General features: G+C 36.9%; 1 protein-coding gene across 4 annotated transcripts in view; it reads right to left on the reverse strand.

Moving 5' to 3' along the window:
• LOC108679625 (innexin inx2) overlaps positions 1 to 15838 on the reverse strand; it is a 189603-nt gene that overhangs the window by 24957 nt on the left and 148808 nt on the right. For 2 of the 4 annotated variants that reach the window (XM_018168295.2, XM_018168287.2), the window contains exon 1: positions 3966 to 4148. The exons of the other annotated variants lie outside the window; for them this stretch is intronic. In XM_018168295.2, coding sequence (XP_018023784.1) covers positions 3966 to 4039 — 74 coding nt within the window. In that variant the 5' untranslated portion in view covers positions 4040 to 4148. Of the gene's footprint in view, positions 1 to 3965; positions 4149 to 15838 lie in introns of those variants that run through there. 4 annotated transcript variants of the gene reach the window in all.

Raw genomic sequence — 15838 nt, forward strand, 5'->3', positions numbered from 1 at the left:
TCTGTTGCCCTCACTTTGCCACGGAATATCTGCCCTAAAATAATGTTCGCCGAAATCACCGCAACCTAAACACGAGGACGGGCTCGCCACGGCTCCCGTCCTCTCGTATATAAGGCAGCACGCAGACCTCACGTACACGAGTCTCCAGCGTACGCGCGGCCAGAGAAGGAGATTGGGTTTACGTTGCGATTTTCGAAAGGCATCCGAGAAATTTTAATGAAATAATTTAATAACTCTCATAATTGAAGATCTGAACAAGCTGGTTCTAGCGTGCGCTGTTCATTCATCTCAAAGTAAATATTCATGTCTGAAATTGAAAATTCATCATTCTCAACATTGACGAAGCATCAGGAAAAACCATGCACCCTTAAAATTCCAAGCAGAGCATAAAGGACACTTAATCATGATTTATCAAAATATTCGATTACCGTTATATTTGAATTCGAAATGGTTCCCATTCAAGGGGCTCGTGGAACTTTATTTTACTGCAATTTTCAGAACAACAGCCCTCTGCAGTTCAAAATTAGTTCATGAAATCCCAAAACATACAATTAATCAAACACTACTAACTTCAATAAAATTGAGCGCCTATTACGGTTCCTGCAAACTTCAAATGATGATCTTATATAGGGAACAAATTTGGGTACAAGTCGCTTCATTGAGTATTCAAATAGATGCATTTAGGGAGAGGGGAGATCCCACGAGAATAGCAAATGCTAATGATCTTCACATCGACTTGACGGAGCTTAGCGAGCAGCTTGTACAGTCTTGCTTACGTTTCACATTTGTGAGATATTTCTGTCGGACTGCATAAATTGGTACACAATTAAAAGACTCGGTTGATAATATTAATCAAATGTTCTATCTTTATTCAATATAAAAGTCCTGAGAGAATCGATAGTAGTCAAAGAATCAAGCGGACATTGGTAGGTTCGAGAAGAATCAAGCGGACAAGATTAGTAGAGTTTGTAGCTGTAATATCGCAAATGACTAATGTTGATGTCATGTTTGATGTCATTAAGTGTTTGATGTTTGTTAACAGCATGCAGATGTTTCTTACAATATTTTTGACACGAGAAAATAGAAATTCATGTTAATGAAATTGAATGGTCCAAAACTAAGTTCCAGTTTCAATAAATGTCCATTACTTCTTATGAGAGACGCACGAGAAAATCGCAGTAACTCGGCATAATCTAATTTGGCGACGTTTAGCATGGCACGCAGGAGCGCTGTTTTGCATAGCCTCTCATAAGGCAAGGCTTTACGGCGGACATAACGTGCGGTCCAGGCCTTAGTTTGGTCAACGCATTTTCGCAGCCTGTGTTCCTTAACTGTTTTCAGTTACCCTGAAGCGAGTTGTAAATTGCACAGAGAATTACGACAAGAGATACAAGCCCAATACTTGCCATGGCGGCCTCTGGTGAGCCAAGACTGTCGTTAATTGCTGCTTGCTAGCCTAAGGCCAAAAATCGGAGGAAAAGACCTGGCTTCCACTTAGCCTGCTAACGATACTCATGAAAAAAGCTATTAAAATCGGGGCCAGAGGGTGCGAAAAATCGGAAGAACCTTCTTGCCTACTTCGAATTCTAGACAAGTGTGCGATAAGATTGAAATCAAAACGACCCTTGAGTTTGAGGACTTTACGTAAAAGGATTTTAATAGCTTTAAAAATCTATGGAAAAATTTGAATATATTGGAAATACAAACCTATATTTTGATCTCGTCTATTGAAATAAATTTATCAGGTATGAGAGCAGAAAAGTTGTCGAAGGAGCAACATTATTGACGTAGCAAAGCTCCGGAGAGTATCGTATAAAAAGTGGGATGATGAAACAGTTTTCGGACACATAGCTAAGTCTGATCATGTGATCGCAGTCGTGAGTAATCCGTATAAGAGAATAAAGCAGCTGCAATCTATTAAATTTAATGCCGGCTTCTTCAAAAAATTTCAGTGTTCGTCAGGAAAATGGCAAGATGGCCCTCGACTACGAAAGTTTCCATGAAATTTCCAGAGAATTGATGACTCTGAAAACCCTTATTTATACGTATGCCTTTTGAATTTACTGAGACGTATAAGTAAAGGAATAAATTATCAAGTTCATAGAAAATGGCATCGTAAGCGTGCTGGACAGGATAATAGCACATGCATCGGTGGCCACGGGGGATTCGCGGCAGCTGATGGGCGATAATCCATAAATTTCGTACACTCCTGCACCGGATCCTTCGCCGCGCATCCCAACAGCCGCACAGGGAAAAGAAGCGCATCTTGAGAAAGGCGTTCCATTTTCCGCGTTGACGGGAATTTTGGAGACGGCTTTTCATTTGCGTGCAAATGCACAGACTCATTCGGCAGGCAAGTGATGCAGCCAGCTGTGTTTTAGAGACGAGAGTCTCAATAAAGTCATGTCAGTCCTTCCGTCTTGCGAGGAGATCAATGATGACTTTTGATACTTTGACACTAACTGAACGTGAGGGTGAGCTTGTTGTCTGGCTCAAATTAATATTCGTAGTTTTGGAAATCCAATTTCTTTTTCGTAAAAATTCGTTGCTTCACCAATAATTCTTCTAATTCTTCTCCATCACCTATTCTTTGGTTTTGCACACTACACACGCGTGGTGAGAAAACCATTTCTAACGAAGTGTGAATATTCGTGTTCATGTACATACGGATATTACCATCATCTAAATTCATGTGCATATTTCTATTCTTCGTGGAAGTGAAAGCGGAAACACGTCGGTGCCAACGAAAAATTATCTTAATTTCATTGCTTTTAGATTGACATAAAAACTACTTTAAATTGTCCAATAATGCAGCGAAAAGAAATTAAATAGGTTGTATTCACTTTATTTGAGGGGACTCGATATAGCGAATTAGCCTTTTAAATATGGAAGGATGAAGCTCAATTGGAATATTTCAGTCACAAATGAAGCGTTCTTCATTCATTATGTACATATATTTTACTTTGAGTAAAATAACTTACTGCCATTAGATGGTCGTCGAGATATCCCTGTACGGAAAACACCACCCATATTTTTGATGAAAAATTACAACTTAAAACATGGATAAATGTCAATATACAGACGTATAAAACAACCTTTTCGAGATAATGGAAATTCGAACCCATTACATCTCCAGGATTTAATAAATTATTTTTGCATCTAATATGATGACATCATTCACATTCCTTCTAAGATAAATGCACCACAAATTAAAATAAATGATAGCGCAACTTTGAAAATAATTTCATTCCGAACATTCCAAAACATATTGAATATAATCAAAGCAAGCAACTATATATACTGCATATACAAACACGGTCATGCTGTTTATTATTCCAATAAAAGCAAAACATTCTACATCGATAGAGCATTTGAATAAAGTATTAATCAAAACATGAACAAGAGGTAGTAAAAATTTATATGTAGAAGCTACCACGAGCTACTCGTTAGTACACGAGAAATGCAGGATGCGGTGAAAGAATGTCCAAGATCGTGCTGAAGAGGCATGCCGTCGAAAAAATGGTAGCGAATGAGTAGTAGGGACTAGATATTGAGGCGATGCAATAAGATTCAGTATAACTATTTATACAGATAGCTAGTAAAAGCTTAAATATCACATTCGGAATTAGCCGGGCACGAAAAAAAGGGCAATTTGTTTTTATTTTCCTCGAAGAGTGATAACTTGAACGAAGACTAGAAGAAGTGGGATACAAACACCCTATAAAGATTTAACTTAAAAAGAAAATAATGGCTAGTTCATCACAGATGAATACAGACTAAAATCTTAACAAAGAGAATAGGAGAAAAAGTAAGAAACTCATCACAATCAATCTAAAAAACTATGGTCAACTGGGAAAGGCAATAGAACTTGAAAACTTTCAAAAAAAAAAAAAAACAATGACTGTAAAAGATGTTTCCGTTAAAAAGACTGCAGACTACGCAACTGAGAGAAGTTAGATACCCACTGGTAAGTCTCACTGCCGCAGTTACCCTGTAGCACAGACAGGTGAACGTGGTAGTACCCTCCGCTCACAAGCATGTCCTGAGTTGATCACAGCACCGTTTGTTCGCCTGGCCTCATGCTTGGCGAAACACACGATGTTTACATCAAAATTATACCGTGCAGGGATGTTTCCACACTGCGAACGAAGAGCTTGGCGAAACACACGATGTTTACATTAAAATTATACCGTGCAGGGATGTTTCCACGCTGTGAACGAAGAGCTTGGCGAAACACACGATGTTTACATCAAAATTATACCGTGCAGGGATGTTTCCACGCTGCGAACGAAGAGCTTGGCGAAACACACGATGGTTACATCAAAATTATACCGTGCAGGGATGTTTCCACGCTGCGAACGAAGAAGTGATCACCGAGGTTTTTTCAATCATTCAAAGCTTCGTGTTGGTCTTTTTTGGAAACGAAACGGGTGGTGCAGGTTTGAGGAAGCTATTCGAAGTTCGGTTGGAGCTTCGTGTGATTTTTTCAGGATTAAAATGTAAACGTAAGTCTAATTGAGGGACTTAAGATCATATGATTTCAAATGTGAGGGCTTCAAACGTTTTTTACCGCTAAAACTATACCAGAAGATTGCAGGGTCATTTATTGTATAGTGTTCACTTGATGTAATAGCGTTTGTCACGCCTAAGGGTCAACGAAAAATAGTTTATTGTTCAAATTAATCGCTGTGTTACATGAAAGTTTATGAAATGATTGCTACCTGTAACAATGTGCCAATGAAACTCGTAGGATTTGATGTATTAGGAATGCCGTGCTAAATTTTCGTAATGTGGGTACATCCAGTATAAATGTAGTTAATTTCGTCAATGGGAAATTAAGGTTTATATAAGTGATGAGGAGCGCTAACTGAGAGCCAAAAAATTTAGCAATCTGGATATTAAAAATGTGTGGGAAAATCTGGAATATGGATTTAGTCAACTAATGTTTGCCAAATAAATTTAGAACGAGTAATTAGTCGATGGTAATATTCAAGATTAAATTTTATGGAAAATTGCCTGAACTCTGTCATTTTTTATGGTGTTGATCATTTCTTCTGACTGCCCCCGAAATATATCCAAACCTTTTATCCCCGAAAAAATTCTTCAAATATCACTATGGAATTTAAAAAAGGGGAAAAATCTAATTTCGTTACAGTTATTTAATATACGGACAGTGTTTTTTCAAGCATTTTTTGATTTTTCCAAATGAAATTAATCAAACGCATAAATTTTACGGTTAAATTTGTTGTAGTTGTGACCATGTCGATAAAATGACACACTGTGAACTTTTTGAAAGGTGAACTGGTTTTCAGAGCCCAACCAGTGCCGTATCATCAAATGACAATCAACATATTTTTCGTTCGCGATGGACGAGCAAGTTTTTAAATTTTTGTTACCAAAATTTTGTCTTAATATTCAGTCCCCAAATCTAGAATGTACCATTGATTTCAAAATTCAATGTGTAATATAAAGGGCAATGTTAGTGTCAGTGATGTACTGTGTAGTTAAAGTGTACGTGAGTTTCATGTTGAGGCGTTATTGTTAGACAATGTTCAGGCACATTATCGCTGCTTGGCGAAGAAGTTGTTCTCAAGAGAAGCTGCGTTGGTTCCCAGGATGAGTCTTCACGTTTCAGTTTCTTCAATAATTATTAATTATTTCAATCATCTAGAACAACCAGACGCACTTAATTGGACGAATAACGCCAATCTCGGTCCAAATATTCAGGTCATTAGAATGTGATTGTCAACATCAAACGACGTATTAGTGGTGGAAGTTAACCTAGAATCTATTTTCAGAAATGTTCACCACGGTTCGTTGTTAATTTCAGTTGTCCATTTATTTTATTAAGATAAATTCTGAAATTTTTATTTTGGAAAAAATATCACTGATTAGAAGAAAATTCGTTTAGAAATCTTCATATTCCTCCAATTAGGAGCATTAAATAAGTCCACAAATACATGATAATATGGTCAAAATCCATTAAAATTACGTCGTAAACGCAATAATGCCTGCGACTCTGCATAACTATTTAACAAATACTTAAATGTTATTAGGGCATGAAAATACACATCAGATAAGAGTAGCTTTGTAAATATTGAACAAAACTTAGAATTCAACGTGACAACTATAGTGTATTGAAGTCTCTCGTGCTAAAACAAAAGAATTTCGAGAGTAACTTCATAACTCTTAACACATCAAAGATATAAAAATTTATTTGAGACACACCTAGCTCGTAAATTGAAAAACTAAATGCGATTTAAAATTTATTTTGCAATTTAAATATTTTCCTGTGGGATAGGTAGAGATATTCTTTCAGAAAGAAAAGTTACGACACATGGCGCGCAAAAATGATGTCGAAGGAATTTTTTTAAGAACCTTGGATGCATGGACAACTGGGATAATTTGATTTGAATACGATGAATTTTCATTTCGAGATATTTAAATTTTAGGTGGCATTTCATTGGTGAGGTAATAACCTGCAAGAAATTTCCCGTTGTCATCGCGTAAAAATCCGCTCTAATATGAATGAAAATTTTGACTGGCAGAACTTCCAAAAAAATTATTCATGGATGAAATCAAACTCAAATTCGTCTTTCTTTCCTTCTGTATCGAAAATTTGCGAAGTAATGCGATTGCATTTCCATGTGCTATACTTCTCCATGCGTCCATTTTCTGCTATAACAAAAAGTTAAGATTAGGACAATTTTTTCCTTGTCAAATCTGCAATGATTTGATCGAAGTCCAGAAAGCATTTCGTTCTGATCGGTGCGGCTTTCCGTTACGTGTATGTCGCTGCGATTGTTTTCTGAAGAACCATCAAGCCGTCGAGACGTTACCCTTAAACCACCTCATTCGATCATAAAACTAAAGTTTCATTGACAATAAAGTGACTGCCTTCGGTGATACGACCAGCAAGCTTTTTGTTGCCGCCATCGAAAGCTCAGTCAAGAATGCGCAAGCGACGCTTAAAGAAGCGACTTAAAATCAGACGACACCGCGGCAAATTCTTTAGAAGAGATCGAAGAAATACTACGATGAAGCTAAAGTTGTTCTCTTTGGATACTTGTACGTCTATCAATCTATACAACAAAATAAAAAATATCATTTTGCTCGTCAAAATGTGCTAAATCGCAGGACATTCAGGACCTTGAATTTATTTTCATAACTTACATACTCAGTGCATTGTGGACTCAAATGCCGCTTGCTCAAACATTTTCATAAAAAATGGATGCTTCTTCAGTGTACAACCGTATATCTTTCTAAGACCTTGAAGCTAGGATCGGAACTGTGAAGGAGCTAGTAGACCAATTCCATTGAATAAATAGACTTTTACTGAGGATGTTCCTTACAATATCGCACTCATTCACTACTTCGAACTTATCATTGAGCTCCTGAAAACATTTTATCAATAACTTTATAGTATGTGTACTCAATTATTATCTTTCTTTGTTTTCAGAAACTTAATAGAAATACGTTTTGAATTGAAATAACCTCTACGATTGAAGAGATAAAATTACTAACACGGAATTTCAATATTCTCAGAATGTCGCTTAGCTTTATCTGTAACAAATACCGTGCACGGTTTGAATATTTTTTCCCCGCACCCTATAATTAATATAAAGACTATATTAACATTTATAGGAAACGTTAAAAAAACATCTGCCCGGCGTCAAGTTAAGCTGCACACTTTAAGCTTACGAAGCAAATTTTTGCTCTTTATCGTTGGCGCGCAGCGGCAGGAAAACCTAATTGTATGAGTCATCCAAGACGTTTAACCCTTAGTAAAATTAAGGATAATTTTTACATGAAAATTTCATCGCGGTCTTATTCATTTTGTAATTAAAATAATTGCGAACTAAGTAAAATCTCTTATTGATATCCATTATTATATATATCGACTGATAACATGGGTAAGTCTTTTTTTTTGAGAGCAAGCTACAAATTTACAGAGACCGTGAGAAAGAAATGCCCAGTAGAAGCAGTGTACATGCCTTCACGTTTAAAACCTACAGGGATTAGCTTGAGAATTTTCTATATTGGCGACACATAAACAGCGTCAATAGCAATGGGGAGACGAGGCGTCCAAATTATTAAACAATTTTTAAATTAGTACATGTCAATTGCCCATGATATACAAAGATAAAAAATGGCACCAAACATCTCTGTAGCATATGAATGAATAAATCAAGTTTAGGTTTATTTCTAAAACAGTTAATTCATTCCATTCTTCGGGAGCCCGATATAACGGCGGAGAGCCTAAGTATATCTATATTATTTTCCCAAATATAAATCATTTTTCCAATGAAGCTGTCACATTTGTTGCAATAATAATTGCCATGAGATGTCGAGCTTATAAATTTAACAAACGAAGATGTGTTTTCGTTTAGAATCATAGCTGGACACAAAGAATACATTCTATGAGCCGCGTAAAATAGCACTCATAGCATTTTGGTCTACTTTGAGTCATCTGGAGGCCGGTCCCAACTAAATTTTGTTAGACACACAGGCTACTTATAGGGCAAGTGACGTTCGAACGTCTATTACAAATACGGCAAATTTATAAGCCATCCGACGATTGCCAATTGGAAAAACTCGTACAATTTACAATTTGCATTCCAGGTATTACGCCAATCCATATTACAATGTGGGAAGCATTAGATAATTTTTACTTACACATATAGTTAAAATTATCTGATAAATAAGGCAGGATGTAATGGTCATATTCATTGTTAGGGACCGCCTTTAAATATAGTAATTTCATAGATAGTAGGTTACGTGTTTTGTCATTTTGTTTTTGAGTTACTATTACGTGACCTCTTGTAGATCCTCCTGTATCTTGTCATTGCTGTGTGATCCACCACGGAGGTTATGGTACTTGCATTGTTTATCATGTTAATCGTCAGTATTGATATAATGGCGGCCTTTCTCGTGATATTGAATATTGTTATTTATATTAGTTGATTATTTATTTATGCTATTCTTTTTGTCAGTGTTGCGGTAATTTAAGTCCTTAATTTGTATTTATTTGTTTTTTCAGCGGGGCTCCGATCCTAGGACATGATCAGGAATTAATAGGCAAGGGTCAGAAAGACACACGGTTTATAGTTTTGTAATTTGTCTTCTTGTATTTATCGTTTATTTATTATAGTTCTTTATTCCTCATTTTTATTCATCCTTTATTCTCGATCATTGGCCAAGTGTTCAGGGTCGGATAATGTTTATTTATTGATTAGTCCCCAACATCATCGTTAAATGACCGTGAATACAGACGTACTGAGCCAGTATGTAAAATTATCTAATAAATAACAATTAAAGATTATATTCACAGATTTATGACCGTTAGGACTATATTCCACGATATATAATCAAATTTTCTCGTAAAGCCCTGATCTTCCATTTAAATAACCCACGGCGATGGGAGTGGACCCCAATTTCAGTTTACCAAATACCAAGGAACGTCACTCACGTGTTGTCCTTAACAATATTTAGAGTCGCCCCAGCTTCTGGTACTCCAAATCAGAAGCTGCCGCGTCTGTAAATTTTCACTGGGATACGGCTATTCCGTCAGGTTCAGAGGCCGCGAATATGCCGCACCTCTGACTAACTCACCGACTCCCTAGGGGCGCAAGTCTGGCTTTTGTTATGGTGATTGGATTAATTGCATTCCATTGTGACACTCAATCGATTTCTGGCTCCGTAGACGCCGGAATTCCCGCAAAATCAACACCAGCCGTCTTGCGACGCCTTACCAAATTCACTAACGTATTAGTTCAGTTGAATTCCAGGGCAGTTCAAAGTGTATCCAGGAGACAGCTCTTGCACCTCAACATTTACATGGTATGTATAAGGCTATTAAATTATTGAGAGAAGCTCAGTTACTTTGACAACGAAGTGAAATTTCAGCTGTAACAGTTAGTAAACATACAGTTAACGCAGTGTTATGTTTTCTGGAACAATTAAAATTAAAAAAATAAACAATGTTGAATCAAGATTCAAGATATTAGAAAACTGCCTCATTTTTTGTTCCCGCTATGATTACCTAATGGGTTTATCCATGTAGCAATATCTCGGAGCTGAGGTTCCATCAGCATAGCCTCCGCAGAGCGAGGTGCTCGCTCTAGTATTACCTGAATCTTTTCAAGCAATAATCCGATAAAAACAGAAACTGAGTGCACGACGCATGAAAATTATCAAATTCATTGTGTTTGTCGTGCATGTAAAAAATATAAATTATAGGTCATTTGGCGTTGCTAGGCTTTATTTTCAATTATTAAAATTTGTAGCAGGTCCTAATTTAGTTACCACAATTTTGAATAATTGTAGCAACTGAATTAGTTGCTTAATTAATTATAACAGGTCATTAAAAACTGTGGCAGCTAAATTAGTACCTGAATTTGAAGTTTATGTTTGCTTTAATGTTCCTGTAAGGTTACCATACGAATCAGGATACGATGCAAACAATGCTTGCCTATATTTTCATTGGTAGAGCCATATTCTTCACACAGAATACAACAAAGTTCCAAACAATTTGGGTTGGAGGCTAAGAATCGTCCTTGTTTCTCTTCGGCTGCTAGGAAAATGTGTATTGAGTATTGTGACCACGCTGGTAATTTATAGGCGCAGCTCGACGACGGACACCCTATATTAGCGAATATACAAAAATGTAGAATAAATTTGGTCAGAGGCTTCCAGTGACTTCTTCTAAATGTAAATGTATTATGGATCCTGCGTAGATTGAATACTTCTGAATACACGTATAATATGAATAATTTCTTTTTTTTCAATTTTGACCCGAATTTTATTTCAGCCTTAATGGTACAGTTAACATCTAGTGTTTAATTATTTTTGGCGCAACTGTACTAATGTGTTTGAATTTATGCGGACCCAATCTAGTAATATCATACAAGTATTTTTCAGTTAATGACGAGGGCGAGTTTCCTGTTAGATGTTCATATAAATAGGAAATACTTTATAAAGTCACCGGGATTGTTTAAAAAATCACTATAATTAACTTAAATTCTCATTTGAAAAGCGCAAAAATTTCCAGTTACTACAAATTTTCATTCTGTACATTCACCGAATTTCTGTGAAATTTTTCGATGTCATGGGATGTTTGTTATGGTCGAGCTCAGACTTACGAAGTAACGACAAACTTTGATTCATTTCTCGAGAAATTAGAGCCATAATGTTTAAAGTGTTCACCACTACATAACGCAGAGCAGCGGAAATTTTTTCTAGTTTCTAAGTCTTGTGGGTTAATCCAAAGAAAAAAGTTATCATTAGCCCCAATTATCCGTATTATGAAGCAATTTAGATGGAATTAAAACCGTGTTGATGAAACTTCGGAACATTAGCTCTCGGGTTCCGTGAAAATGATAAGAACTGGTCCAGAAAGTCATTATATTAGTATCTTATTTAGAGATGATATGCAGATCAGTCTATTTGAATAGATTCTCTATATTCTTTAATTATACACATTGAGTGAAGTCAAGGTGCATGGTTTTTTCCAGTAGACGGACCGTAATCTATGGAGTATTCGATTCGAGACACCACACTTTTCCGATTCTTTTTGCGAAAAATAGATTTTCGCATTGGTTTTCATTTGATGAACTGAGCTTAGAATTTAGTTTTCTTTCATCTCAGTGCACATAATGAGAGCTCTTCTAACAGGCAATACATATTTCTGCCTTTAAAACATGATGCGTTCAGTGGAGTTGATAGCGAGAATAATACTTTTCTTACATCCACTACCAAAAAATGCAGTTCTAATTCAAATATGAAACAATAGTACCAGTGAATAATAATAAAATCCCGTCATCTATTCAATCTCATTATTGCTCATCGCTCTCAGTAAATGCTCACCGAACAAATAGAAATATCCCAGGAGTTGCCTGCTATCGGCTTTCTTCTTGTGAATTATACGGTGGAGGGCCTGCAAAGAGATCTATGTGACTGAGGCCAGTGTAGACTCGGTGATAGATTGCCTGAGCTTTACAATGTTGCCTCATATATCACTGAGACCCATGAAGTAGCTTACTTTTACAGCACTAAGATTTATTGACAGTTTTTGGTAGGATTTGCGTTTTGTGCTTCGGTGACGCTTCGCAGACGCTTCTGCAGCGACGAGTGACAGAAAAAAATATTCTCCTTCTCACTCTAGTCCCTAGAAATGCTTGGTGAAAATACTGCACTGCTTGCAAAACATAGGAAATATGGACGGTTTTTGCTTTCTTTTTAGTTTGCGCAAAAGATACGTTTGAATCCTCATCGTTAAACGAACGTAACAGCAGTATTTATTCGATTAATAGTCCTTAGAATATCTTGTGTCGAGCTGAAAATATTTTTAGTAGCAAGTTTTGATTATGCGCAAAATGATTGTATTTTGTGTATATTTTATTTTGAATTAGAAGAAGTGTGAATAATTTTTCTGTAAAATTATTGTGAACTTGTGGTATAAAAAATAATACAATGAAAAGCTAAAACAATAACAAAGCTTTCTCTATCAACTTTGAAATCTCAGGGCAGCATCTGTAAACAGTCATCTGTATGTGCTTGGATGGAAGTAATGTCAGACCATTAAATGTCCGACAAAAGTACAAGTGTTCAATGCCACATTTACCAATTCAATGCCACATTTATCAATTCAATGCCACATTTACCAATTCAATGCCACATTTACTAATTCAATGCCACATTTACTAATTCAATGCCACCTTTACCAATTCAATGCCACATTTACAATTCAATGCCACATTTGCCAATTCAATGACAGATTGACCAATTTAATGCTACATTTACCAATTCAATGCCACATTTACCAATTCAATGCCACATTTACCAATTCAATGCCACATTTACTAATTCAATGCCACAGTTACCAATTCAATGCCACATTTACCAACATTTCCTACGCGCTCTATCGCTTCATTCTACCCGAACGCGAGAATCAGGATCCCATAGAAGTTTTCACAAGGTGCCTGCCGCGTCACAGGAATTGGAGCCGTTGTGTGAAGCTCGAAGCAAGTCAAGTCCCGCTAATATCGCCCTATCAATATACCGAATTGTGATGAAAAGAAGACATGCTAAGGGCCACGCAGCGAACGTTAAGGGCTCCACGAGCAGTGGACTGAAACGCCCAGGAAATTGCGATCCTTGGCCTGGCGATGCAGAATTGCGCTTCGTCTTGAGGATGAACGCTGCTTCTCGGTCTCTGCATCGCCCACACACAATGATGGCACTCACAATACCTGGCACATCGTGAGCCTACAATAGCAATATGTACGGTGCCTGCCTATAGAAGCTAACCTGCCAATGCGTCTCTCTATTAATTCAATGGAGCGAACATTACCACTTTTATGGTCAGTAGGCGGAGAACATTTTTCTGGAGCATTTTTAGCGCATTTTCTCATTTATGGAAAAATGCACTATTGTGCTCGCCATGTCCGCCCGTCCGTCCGTCTGTCCGTCCGTGACTTCACGTTTTCGTCGACGAGAAAATACGCCCTCTGTCACTCACTGCAGTGAGTACTGAGTTATATTTTTTTATTTGATGGGGGAGGTGAATCGGTAAATGCTTTATTACCTGAACTGATTCTAGGATGCGCCCAAGTCATACAATATGAAATGGTTTTAATTTTCAATAGTCGTTCAATAATTGTGTTTCATGTGCTTTTCTCATTTGTTCCCGAAATTAAATTGAAAATAAGGATATCACATACAGTTCGTGTTTGGAATTTGCCCTTGTAAAACAACCCTAACTAAAACCATAAAAACTTCACCTATAACTTGATAATTGAACTGAATAATGGAATCGAGTAACTTTTCGTGGATCAAATATCACTTTCTTTGTATCTAATATTAATCGTTATTCGTTCAGTTGGTCATATGTATATCTCACATCGTGGAATGATGAAACGTTCATCACAAATGAAAGGTTGTTATGATCGCGAACGTCTGGGCAGAACACCCAATTTTTAGCGAATTTTCTCATTTATGGGAAAATGCACTATTGTGCTAGCTCGCCATGTCCGTCTGTCTGTCTGTCCGTCTGTCTGTCTGTCCGTCCGTCCGTGACCTCAAGTTTTCGTCAACGAGAAAATGCGCTCTCTGTCACTCACTGCAGTGAGTACTGAATTATATTTTTTTGTTATTGAAAGGCCTTTTAATTTGACCCGCATATGGAAATGAAGCCATCAGTTCATTATTAGTGTTCTGTCATGTTATTGGTAATGTCAAATATGTGTCAGGCGTTATAACGATAATTATTTCATAGAGTTCAAATTAGGAATATTGCTGAGACTACAGCGTGAAGACTCATCAGAAGGAAGTGATAAATAAATTTTTGCTATCATTAATAGCACTACCAAAGTTGTATTCTTCCTTTGAAATTAATAATAAAAAAGAAATATTCCACGAGCCTCTTACTACGGGTAATTTATTCATTAAACAAAAATATTTATTTAAAACCAAAACGTAAAATGACTAATTTACCGCATGAATTTTTGAAAAAATTGACTGAAATTATATATTATCTGTTTATTTAATAAATTAAAAACCCGCAGAAACGCAATTTCGAAAAAAAGCTCTTCCTATATGATTAGTTTGAAAATTTTGCTTTCCTGCCAATGCTTCCACACTATAAAACAAATAACGAACGCCTTTATAAAATGAGCTTAGGTTAGGCCGCAATAAAGTTAAATAATAAATGAATTGCAGCTCATTTCACGTATAGAAGAAATTAAGTGCGTCATAAAATTTGGCCAACCAGCACAGAATTGCGCAAAAAAGGCATTTGAGCTGAGACCTTGTTTGGCCGCTGATATTTCGGACGATTGTTCATGAGGACATCAAATTAAAGCATTGATAGTAATATAAGAGGAATTTTACATTTACACAGACAAAAATGAGGGTTGACCTTTAGAGTACGACTCAGGATCCAATTTCAGACCCGAAAATAGACATGTTACGCAAGCACAAATTTTTGCCAGGAAAAACGCCGTCTAAAACATAACAATTTGGTGGCGATTTAAGGTTTCGTGGTCAAAGGCGACGTTTACAAGGTAAATGGAGGCCCAGCACCCACTAGCCGACAGCTGCGGATTTTCCAAGGCCCGCTTTTGTTCGCTTAGAAGCGATGACCTTTAAAGGCAGCCCCCAGTGAGCTTTACATTTCCAGGCCGGGCAATCGTGTGGTGGCAGTGAGCGACAACCGCAAGCCTGCTCAAATGATGGGCCTTAGGCCGAGCTCCCACGCTACTCTATGTGCCCGAGAGCCTGCAGACTCACAACTCAGGGTTCAAAATGTTACTATAATTTTTATTTATAAAAAATGAAAATGTGTCGCTATAACGAATCCATGATAGTTGACTGCTTAAATTTTAAATCAATGTTGTGCGACTAGCGTTGTTGAAATTCTTTGCAGTTGGTGAGCAGTTGCATTCGTAGTGTGGGACTATTGAAGCTGTCGATCACTCAGCAGTGGTATTTCTTATGCCGGGTTATAATTGAAGCAGTTGAATTTGTGATGCGGGTTAACTGGAGCAAATCCGAAGGAATCCAATGGAAGTGGATCAGAAATGATATTTTGACGGGGCGAAAATTTTCCAAGTCCGATGAGAAACGATTGACCTATTGCTCAAACAGTATTCGACTCCACTAAAGAATTGTGAAATGTGGGTGTGGATTATTTTCAAATTAACAATTAATAAGTATTAGAGTGAATACTGATCACAAACATGAGCAGTTAAATCAATGTATTGCTATCCATTTAAACATTAATAAACTTTGGATTAGCATTAGAGTAAAGATATAATCTGTATTAAAGAGGAAGATCAAC

The sequence above is a fragment of the Hyalella azteca genome, unplaced genomic scaffold (assembly GCF_000764305.2).
Source record: "Hyalella azteca isolate HAZT.00-mixed unplaced genomic scaffold, Hazt_2.0.2 contig10602, whole genome shotgun sequence".
Taxonomy (NCBI): domain Eukaryota; kingdom Metazoa; phylum Arthropoda; class Malacostraca; order Amphipoda; family Hyalellidae; genus Hyalella; species Hyalella azteca.